Source organism: Erigeron canadensis, chromosome 1 (genome assembly GCF_010389155.1).
Source record: "Erigeron canadensis isolate Cc75 chromosome 1, C_canadensis_v1, whole genome shotgun sequence".
NCBI classification, from domain to species: domain Eukaryota; kingdom Viridiplantae; phylum Streptophyta; class Magnoliopsida; order Asterales; family Asteraceae; genus Erigeron; species Erigeron canadensis.
The window spans coordinates 43389202-43401025 of record NC_057761.1 but is presented as its reverse complement, the minus strand read 5'-3'; the positions used below and the strand labels follow the sequence as shown (position 1 = coordinate 43401025).

Sequence of the window (11824 nt, the reverse complement as noted above, 5' to 3'; positions counted from 1 at the left end):
CCTTTTTTGGTTTTTATTAGTTGTCCCCATAGATATCCTTTATCTATAAAAACAAACGCTTTCATACACCAATTTCAACCCACATACAAAAAGACTCAATCGGATTTTAATTTTGATCAACAACATGCCAATCATGTAAAACAAATAACTCAACCGCTAATCAAATAGGTCAATCACGTGGAAACTCACCAAAAATTCATCCAAAATGGTTACATTTTCACACATCTGTTTTGTGTTACAACATAAACTAGATTAATATATATATATATATAGGTTGGATATTGTAAAACAAGTATTAAAGTAAAATAAATAGGACAAGATCTTGACCCTTAGATCATGGTTAAATTGATGCACGAAGATTCACGAAACAATTGATGTACTATGATTTTTATGATGCACGGTGATTATCACTGTAGAAAGACCTATTGTTTTATTTGTTTTACATTAATACTTGTTTTATTTTACCTAAAACCTATATATATATATATATGGAGAAAGTGATGTGATTTGCTTTTGCAACTTTTTAGACGGGAATGATATATCCACAACAATTATTATCATAAACAATAATATATGTTTTACGCAGTTGTAAACCTTTATGTACATTTGTTATAGATTACTAATCATTGTTGTAAATTTATCACTTCCCATAGCCTAATTTCACTTGTTTATGATAAATAAACATTGCAGAATGATAATTCTAGTGTCATTCTTAGACATTTTAGATTAAAAAACATCGTGATAATGATGATTCTAGCAAAAACATATTTTACTTCACAAGGTTACAATAGTAATAATTCCCTAACCGTAATTTCTTTTCCCCCCGATAAACCTAAAAGATGACTTTTGCCAAAAATAGATCGGTTCCAATCGGTTCGTAATTCCACTAGCTTGATGATTACTCGAGATTGATCCAGACTGATTACTTGGGTTAAAAATACAATGGCTTAAGAGTTGTCCGTCAATCTAAAATTTCTCATTTGGCCTTTCCAGTTTAAATATTTTTAGTAATTTAGGAAAAATAAAAAGGAAATGTTGTTAGGAGCTAAGTAATTTGAATAGGTAATATTGTGTGAGAGATCAGAGAAGTAAAGAAAATGATAAAGGATTAATTTCACTCGCTTAAGACGGTAATTAATAACAGACTTATCATGTTGACCTTCATAAATTCAAATAATTATAACGTTAATTCGAATTAGTATTTTACTCTTTAAAACTACTTAATGAATATTTCATTTAATTTTTTTAAGAGGCAGCCATAGATATATTGTACAAAATTTGCTACCCTTAGAAAAAAGAAAAAAAAAAAAGAAAGTGGATTAATTAACTTTTCCTTACTACTACTAGCTTCATATTCCGGCCAACGTCAAAAGAAAGCATAATTTTTGGAAATTCCATTTCTACCCCCAAACAAACAAAAATTTGCTTCTTCAGTCCACACCGTTGACGTTACTAACGTTGATCTTTTTAACTCTCAACAATCATTCCGTTATCTTCATTAACATTTCCTCCGTTATGTTCACCTTCACCATCATCCACCCATCTTTCAGCCTGTGTACATTCCATCTTATGACGCATCTTCCAGTCGAGTGCTTGACACGCGCGAGAACAATAATTCACATTCCCACAAACCGAACATCTCCTAAATTCATGCTGTCTGGTTTCCGGTCTACCACACCCGGCATGTGAACACAGCCTTAAACCCGGTCCAAGCTCCTTTCCAGCAAACCAATCAGATAAAAACCGGTTCGCCGGATGTGGTTCCGGCGACGGAACATTACACCCAAAATCACTCAACAAAGGACATCCAGGGCCCACCACGTTGCCATGACGTAAGTGTGGTAACGGATTCCACGTCAGCCAGTTTCCGGATATCAAAGACGACGGTGTTGTCGACAACACTGCAGCTAGCTCACGCGCGTTTGCTTGTACTAAAAACCGTCGTCCTTCCGTTATGTTTTGTCGGACTCCGTATCCGTCTTGGAGACAATGTCCTAGCTCACGGAGCGCGTCGATATGGCCTAAGAATGAAGAGCGTGCACATAACGCGACACCGGCTCTCAAGTCCTTGTCATTCTTTGTACCTCCACTTCCGTTGAACTGAATCACCGCTAGTGAGTACAAAGCCGGCGCGTGTGAGTTAATCGCTGCTTTTGCCATCAGTGACGCTCCGCTGCCTCGGTTTTCCAGACAGTAAAACCGAATCTGTAATTTGATTTAAAAAAAAATCAAAATTAAAGACTGCTTACAGAGCTATATATAAATTAAATATATATGTATATATATATATTTATGTATGTATATGTTTGAGAAAGAAGAAAAAGAGGAGTACAGGGAGATTAATTAAACTGACCATGCCAAGAGTGTAACAGGCCTCAACATTTCCGGCATCGGAGCACTGTTTTAAAAACCGGTGAGAAGATTCCGACCAGTTTTTGGCCTTTACAGAGAAGGTTTTGGGAGATGCTTTTGCTAACACGAGGGAGTGCACGCCTAACACGTTTAATCTCTTGCATCTGTTACAATACATATCATCCATCAGTTACAAGATCTTTTGGAAAAAAAATTATATATATAAAAAAAAAAGTTAGTTAGTTTCAAAATGGATGGATGGTTGAATTATTACGTTGACAAAACGCTGATGAAATCTGAAGGACAAGAGGCAGTGGAGCAAAGTTTGGAAAGAATGAACAAAACGATGTCGTCTGGGAGTCTGTCAAGGAAATCACACTGGCCGGAAACGGTGGTTGTCACCGGCGTTCCGGCCGATGACTTTGCTCTTTTCCGGCTGTGTGACATTCTCTCACTTACAAAATTACTCTCTCTTTCTCCTCTTCTTCTTTTATCACAGCACATCATGCTTCTTGTTCTCATTTCCTTTTTTCTCTTTATCTCTCTCTAAATGAAATGAAATGAAATATGTGTGTGTGTGGGTTGGTTATATATATAAGTGGGTTATAAGTTAATGACTAATTAAATAGACATATATAGATTCAGAAATGTTTGTATGTATAGTTTCTTAGAGAATAATGAATGAAAGAAAATGAAAAAACTTAGGCCTTATATATATAGCATAGCAAGCTAGAGAGAGAGACCTTATCGAGATGCAATGAAACACAACAACAAAAACGACGCCGCCGAACATTATTTTATAAAAGATTTTGAAGATTAAAATATACTAACGTATTTGTTTGTACAAAAAAAAACAACTGTAGTTTTACCATATTGCCCTTTAGTTTTTACTGGCATGGTTATTTACCTTTTTGAACTGCTTTACTACCATGGTTTGTTATTGTTTGTCCTTATCTGTTTGTACAAAGAAAGGTGAATTATAAGTTAAAAAGATGGTCAAACAGCGCTGACTAGATCCGTTTGTCCGTCGTCCTTATGTATTGTACGCTTTGTCTTTTTATACGTACAAGTTTGGCTATAAACGATTATTTTTTTGGTAAGAATCCTAAAAGTTTATTTTGTTTAATGTCCATGTGACTACAAACCGTTTCACACTCTTATTATAATTTTCATTTTGTAATCTTGAAAACGTAACTTTTGTTTTCAAGTTTTGCTTAAGGTGTAGATGTAAAAGAATATTTGTACCAAATGGTTCACAACCGATACACCGACGGTTTTCTAAATATAATGTGAGGAGATTCATGGCTATTTAACAATTGTTGTTATTAAAAAAAAGGACGTTTGTCCAGATTCGTATTTAAAATCCGTGTAAATATTGATTCCTAGACAATGTGTATCAAGGCTATCATCTTTTCTATGTTTTGGACGATTTGAAAACATAAAAAATGAACGGGTCTTCTCTTCGGGTTCTCAAAGAATATATGTCTTGTTCGATCTCATTGTCTCTCATTCATTCTTGTGGGTCACAAGCAGGTGTCATGATATGTGTGTGTCGCGGAATGAGTGGTTCCAAAACCCTCTTCTTTTCTTATAATCGCGTCTATGGAGCTTGTTGTTTATTGATGCGTGTGCCTTGGGATTTATATGAGTTTGTATTAAAAACACATGGTTGAGTAAAAATCGGTGGTTCGGCTTTTGTGAGTAAGAATTTTCCCCCGGTCTCGTTTGGTAATTGACACGACTTTTTTTTTTTTACAATCACTTCAAATCCTAAGAAGAGTTTAGATTGTTATTGCATGATGTCTTTTTAGGCTTTGTAATTGTACTTTCTACTTTTGTCTTGGCCTCTAGTGCTTCTTTAATGGTTTTTTTTTTAACATATTGCGTTTAAATTGACAGATTTTTCAAAAAGTATTTTAAGAATATGAATAAATGTATATTACTCATTCACTTTAATAACGTCAAATGATTTTTAAAAAGGAACAATATATTGTCTATAAAAATATGTTTCCTCATAAGGCAAACTGTTCCTATAATGTGAGACGTGTTATTACAAAAATACACGCATTTAAATGTGTCAGTTCTAATAAAAAAGGGTAAATGCTTAAAAGCCTCCTAATCTTGTAAAGTAATTTTTTCCTCGACCTTATAACCATAGTTGTAATTTGTAAAAGTCATACGAGTCGAGTCAAAACAAAGGGAAAACGTGGCGACTCGATTTACTCCAGACTCATAACATGACTCGTGTTTTATGGTGTGAGTCGGTCCGAATCATGTTCCGAGTCACGAGTCACAATAATTTTTAAAGTTTTTTTTTAAAATTTTTTTTATAAACATAACTCTTTTATATGCTTTTAAATTTGATTTTATTTTAATAGTTACTTCTATTTTTAGCTTGATATATTAATAAGTTACAATATTTCTACAATAAATACTTGTACATAATTATAAAAATATACATTTTCAGATATCCTGACTCTACGATTCGAGTCACGTTTTGAGTCATGAGTCGAAAAATCAGATTTCGAGTCGAGTCAAGATTTACGAATCGACAACTATGCTTATAACGTTGTCTGGCGATAAAACTCCAAAATCTTTGACTGGTTGAATATGTTAATAGTAAAAGATAATTTTTGTAAAATAATTATTGCAATAATTCAAGTTGTACGATGCAAGTTAATTATTTACAAAGATTTTTTTTTTTCTTTTTAAACATTTAGCCGGTATGTAACAACAGGGATACTTAAAGTGGCTCCAGTAGTAATGGTATAATAAAATCTTAATAGAAAAAAACATTGACAAAGCAATCTACACTTTTACGTGGGAGAAACAGAGTTTCACACATGCAATTCATCTTCTACATAGACTTTTTATTCATAAAGAGCCACCATATCATCTATACATGTGTTATGGGCGATTTGAGTGGACGAAACGACGATTGTGAATTAAGCGAATAGCCTCATTTAATGCTCATTACCAAAGGTCAAAAAGAGAAACTTTCAACAGTGATAATAAAACGTAACATCTCTAGAAGTGTATAGAGTAAGAACGAAAAGTCTATTTTGTTCACAAAATAAAAAAATGGAGAAAATATAAGGAAAAGTCTATGGTTATGATCTTCACAAAAAGAACATGTTATTGGCTATACACAATATATAGTAATAAATACATAAATAATCAAACAAAAAATAATATAAAAGCAAGTCAAATTTGATTATTATTGTCATATTCCCCATGTTGTTTTGAGGCTTAAGAGGCTAAAAACAATTCAACCAAATACTTAACTTCTTGATTTATATAAGGTTGAATGGTATCTAAAGATAGAGCGGCACATTTGACAACATTGCTGGACAACAACAATGGTGCTTGCCACTTCTAAATTCCATTGACCATATACAATATATATTAATATGTAGTAGAGGGGAATCTCATTCTATATGATTGAACTTAATGATAAGTAGTCCAAAATTTGAGCAAATATATTTGTTCATAGTGGTTGTTTTTTATCTAAATGACCCGATGAGTAAAACGAAACTCTCCTGTCTCTCAATTTTAATAGAATTCTAGATTGAATCAAACGTGTTTGTAGGGTGAATGAACCCGGCCAGTTCACGATATACATAAAATCAATTTAGCCGTTATCAAACTTGTTTATATCGACATGTTTTCATTTTACAACGACTTAAAGCGTTTATATCACTTACAATAATAATTAATTTGGAAATGGAGAATCGAAAGCACATGCCGATATTTATAGTATCAAATATATGTTAACAAATTAACTAATTAAAACACCAATTAGGCAACCAAGAACTACAATTCCATGTATTAAATCCTAATAACTTTCAAGCTAAAGCCCAGAAAATGCTAACAAATTCGCATGTGGTTTGGATTTGTCCTTTTCAGTACTTCCTTCAGACACCGATATCAATTATTTATGTTTCTATTTTTGTTTTTGTTTTTGTGTTTGTTATGCTCAATACTTCTCTCTTAAAAGAAATAAGTCACTTACAAGCTAGGTACGAGTAATATCTAGTCATTTTGGAGCATCTATTATATTTGAGATTATTACCTGTGAATGCAACTAACTATTTGAGATTATTACCTGTGAATGCAACTAACTATGACCAAATGTTTATGTTATGTAAGGATCTCGTAAAATGTTTATGCAATGTAATCAACCTATAAAATATGTCTAAGTAATGTAAGTTACCGGCTAAAAAGGTCATAATGCTTATGTGGCACCGCCGAGTCACCCATTTAATCAAACAGGCTGCTGATTTGGAAAAAATTACTTATGTGACCCTGGTGACTCATCTACGTTGACGGCATTCACATTTCTGACGAGATTTTCAGGATCTTCGACAAAGCCAACAACAAAATAGATTGAACTGAAGATGAGATGTTCGTAGCTTTTTCACTTTTATTACCCAAACGAGAAACAATAGTTCCATACGTTGATAACCTTATCTATTTTTTGGATCTGAAATCATTTTCATCATACAAATTGATTTGGTGGTCAGAAGTGTCAGTAGGATCGCAGGAAGTTGAAACAAGCGTAAAATGGCCTTTTATTGTTTTCCAGGGAGTTAAACTACATCGCACCATCTCACCACCGGCCCCCTAAAACCCGTCGGCCACCACTATCGCAATATTCTGGTGAACTCAATTTCCGGCAGTCGGTTGCCGGAGAACAAGTTTTCTAGTAGTGGAAATGATGATACATAAAAATTTGTATCTATTCCATTATAGAAAATAATTCATTACAAATAAGTGAGTCAATGCTCCATGTAAGATTATATGAATAAGTGAGAGCTATGTTTGATTTTTAAAATTAATAAAAATTAAATGGTTACCTGTAACCTTTTTAGCAAGTCACTCATTACATTGTTCGGACAATTTTAGTAGTTAATTACATAAAATAAACAATTTACGAGATCGTTACATAACATAAACATTTTGTCATAGTTAGTTACACTCAGAAGTCATAATCCCATTATATTTTTAATTGAATATATATTTTTGTCACAAATTTTTACTATATAGATTATTACCCGTGTAATATGCGGGAAACATACATAATTAATGGGATTTTTAAATTTTTATAATATCATAAGTTGACAAATATTTATCCAGGTAAGAATTAAGTCACTAAAAAACATGAAGTTACAATAGTGGTCATTTAGATTCCGTTTGATAGTGGCCAGATAGTTGAAAAATGGATAAATCATCTATTAGAAGTCTCGCTAAGTAAAGTTTTCATTTATTTGGATGTCTTTCATTCATGCGAATATGTTTGCATTGTCATTGTACTTGTGCTTTAATGTTTTGCTTGAATAATTTAGTTATAACCTAAAATTACTAAGCAATTTAATTATCAATCTATATATCACATGTTGTGTCAATCTAACCTAAAATTATGCATAATAACATTGCAATTTTATACAATTATTTTTTAGATATATAATTGTGATAGCTTAATATTAACTCCATATTTTTTCTTTATTTTTTTTTAATTAAAAGGTTAGTTTGACATCTATTTCGGTTTTCAAAACATTGGTATAATAAAAACGTTATATAATAAAAATTTTATACAAAAATCTTATAACCAAATTTTATTCGTTATATGATAATAATCATATATATAAATATAATTTAATAAAAACATATTCCATTAAAAAAAAAAAAATTATTGTAAAAAATTAAAAAATAATTATAAAGATAAACAATGATGTAAGATATAAAAATATTAGTTTCCATAATTATATTAATAAAAACATTAATTGTTAATGTCTACAAATTTAAATAAGGAAATAATAATAATTTAAAATTTTAAAATAAAACTAAATCTAAAAAAAGTAAATAAGGTATATGGCATCATCATTTGATTTAATGACTCTATTTAAAAATTAAACTTTATCTAATGATCCATACTTTTTATGAATTAAAGTTTATATTTTATATATATTTATAGAAGATGATCAAATGTATTTTGGATATAAAGCAAAAACACTCTCACCTAAAAACTATAATATCTGTATTTTCATTAACTAATTATAATATTAGTAGTATTTGACTATCACAATAATTTTGATCACAAAGGTTATTTTTTTGGGATCACAAAGTTGATATGCATGAACGTGTCCATTGATATAGGTAGTAAACTGTTATCTCGTGAATCTCCAACTAAAACACACAATCCTAACTCTATGACAGTTACTCGAATCAGATATGTAAAAACGAATTTACACAAGTTGTCATCTTTTTTTCAATAAATGTGATGATGGGTTAATTGATTACCTTTCATTTTATCTTCATTTTTTTTAATTGAAAACTAATTTTGCCAATAAACTTCGATCAGTATCAATAATACAACTTTTATAAGTAGTCGTATTTAAGATTAAAATGTGATATTCCAATTGTTTTTTGAATTATAGTATGTATATATATCTTTTTGATTTTATTGAATGAAAGTAGATCGGTAGTTATTCGAAAACTATGACAAGAAGAATTATGTGTGAGCAAATTAATATATATATATATATACTAGTGTTTAGACCCCGTGCGATGCACGGACAACCCTAAATAATTTTTCTTAAACTTTATTTTAAGATTGTATCAATGAATAAATATAACTGAGTTGGACATAATAAAAATATTCTTATGAGTTGATTAATTTAAAGAAGAAGAATGCTAGATATACCCTGGGATTTATTAATGATACACGAGGGCTTAAAACGCGTACATTGCACGCTGGAGAGAAATTATAAAATGGATTGCCCATAGTAGGTGCATATAAGAAGGATTATGTTGGTTACCTGGATGTGATAGGTATTATGAATTTTCCCCCACTTTGATATATAGACCCACGTGGATGCACTATAACCTTAAATAATTTCTTTAACACCAGTTCAAGTATGCATGTAGCGAAGTAAATGTACTCCTATTACAACTAATGACCATTTTAAAAAAAATTAATGACTTAAAATGCATAGAAAAGTCTTATTTAGCACTAAAATAAACCATATATACCTCATAATTTTCATCACAAATTTGATAGGCTGTTCTTTGTATAAGATTTGAAATTTGTTGATCATTCATTTCAACTCCAATAGCACCAGTGGCATCTACAATCCTAACTTGCACATTAAACCTACCAAATAAAAAAGAGACACAATTTTACCACACAATTTAATGATTATAGAGTTTTAATATGAAATATAAATATATACCTAGGATTGATAAGAACTCCTTCCTTGTTACATGAACAACAAATCCACATTTTGTTGTCCCTTAAAGCATCAATAATGTCGACTGCATCCATGTAGAGATCGGTCAACTTAACTTCTTGAGAACAGTTCACACATTCCATTGAATACCATAATTGGTCGGTTGGAATAAAACCGATTGTTGCAACAACAACCACTTTATCAAACTGTCAAAATGAAAATGTTTATACATTAGAATGTTAAAAAGCTAGTTATAAATTCGAAAGAAAGTTATGTTAAAAAGTAATCTAATCAAAAAGAAAAATTCACAAACAATGAATACTTACATGTTCGTCCATCAGGATCATCTCAATACTACCTATGTTATTAACATCTCCGTATAGAGGTTGCTTCCATAGCCGCAAATTCTAACCGTTATCGTACATGGCTTATTATTTGGACGCAAATTTCTAATTGAAACATGGTTTAGTGAAGCCATGCTAAAATTGATCTGTTATGTGTTTACGTTTTAAAATGCCTTAAAACTGAATGGAAGTGGCCTTATATAGACATAGACATGCAAGGAAGTAACCGCCACAAGCAATACACGAACGGTTACATATTCAAATTTTTCAAAATTTGAACTTCTTGAAAGCATAACTAATATATTTTCGAAAATTTGAACTTCTTATAAAAGTAGTTAATCCGTAGACCTTCCAAGGAAGTAACCGCCACAAGTAATACACGAACGGTTACATATTCAAATTTTCGAAAATTTGAACTTGTATAAAGCATAACTAATCCGTTTTCAAAAATTTGAACTTCTTATAAAATAACTAATCCGTAGACCTTCCAAGGAGCAATATTTAGATGATTTTTGGGCTTTCTTGCATTTTTAAGCATGCCACATAGACAATAACTAACAAATTTTGAAGTGAGATTTATATAATGTAGGGATATATATTAATTTGAAGGAAAATGATTAATCAACCTAATTGGTGTGCCTAAAGATATGCCTAAAACCTTAGAATTTGACATGTGGAATGCACTGATTCTCCTTCCTAATATTGCCCCTGATTTTTCCACATGTCATTATCCTACAATTAGACACAACTTTAGGCACACCAATTAGTCGTGTTAGAGCATTATTATTCTCAATGGCTCATATTATATTATCAGACAGAAAAAGATGTCACGTCATTACGATAGCAGATAGCTATATCACGCTGCTTAATATTGTCTTAACGGGGCGTGCAAGAAACTAGATATGTAAAAGACGTTTAAACGCCGGCGTTATGATATGATGGTCTTAGCATCCTGAATCTTGAAAAGGTGCCAAACAAGTACTAACAACTAGAAGGATGAGGTAGATTTCATTATGAAATGACGTAGAAAATAGAAATAGTAGTGAACTATTATATTTGTTGTGGCATCTCTCTAGCGGAAGACTACTATTCGACTATACGTACGTGTAGATCTATATATGTTGCACTTTGGGCCCTCAAATTAAACTTTGATAAAATAGTAAGATAAAAATAATGATATTACCTTTTTTATTAAACGTAATCCAATTAACAAAGTTTATGTTATCTTAATTCTACCCACGGCTTATATTCATATTCCCCTGATGACTTAGAGCCGTCCATTATTTTCATACCATGTTTCTGAATATTCCTGAATTGTTGTTATCTTTACTATATATTATCATTATAATTATTTATAGAAGAATGTCAATGACAATATATACAAGGTTATATATTACTCTTTTTAATATGAAGTAAATATCAAATCGTTAATTTTACCCGGGGAAATTCAGTACAAAATATTTATACGATCGAATCTATGCTTCTCAAAACATTAAAAAAAAAAAAAAAAAAAAAAACAGCCTTTTGCCAGTGAGAAAATCTGTGAGTTTCCCATAACTTTGTTAACTTCAGATGAATAGGTAGCTAATGATGTTTTTCCACACATATGCTTTGGTCGCAAATTGCCTTGTTCATAGTAGTGGTTAGACTAAAAGTTGTCTGAACAATCATTGTTTAAATGACTGCTACACAAATTTCGTTAGTTCTTGACAAGAGAATAATGTATTAGCATATGGTTGATTATTTAAAACTAATATTAATGTAATTAAATTAAATAAGATCTTAACTATTAATTTATCAGGATCAAAATTGATAAAACTGATATACGAAGATCATGTCTTAACACATTTATAATAAACTGATGTATGAATATTCAGAAAGCACATATATGTAAATAAG

The 11824-nt window shown here is 31.1% G+C and overlaps 1 protein-coding gene across 1 annotated transcript; it reads right to left on the bottom strand.

The window, feature by feature from the left end:
* Nucleotides 1-1201: 1201 nt before the first annotated feature.
* LOC122608048 (F-box protein At1g67340-like) lies at nucleotides 1202-3037 on the bottom strand. The gene is made up of 3 exons (XM_043781133.1): nucleotides 2627-3037; nucleotides 2354-2516; nucleotides 1202-2205 (listed from the first exon to the last, which is right to left on the bottom strand). Exons 1-3 carry the CDS (start codon nucleotides 2872-2874, stop codon nucleotides 1468-1470), a joined length of 1149 nt encoding a protein of 382 aa, XP_043637068.1. The 5' UTR covers nucleotides 2875-3037; the 3' UTR covers nucleotides 1202-1467.
* Between the last annotated feature and the right edge of the window lie 8787 nt (nucleotides 3038-11824).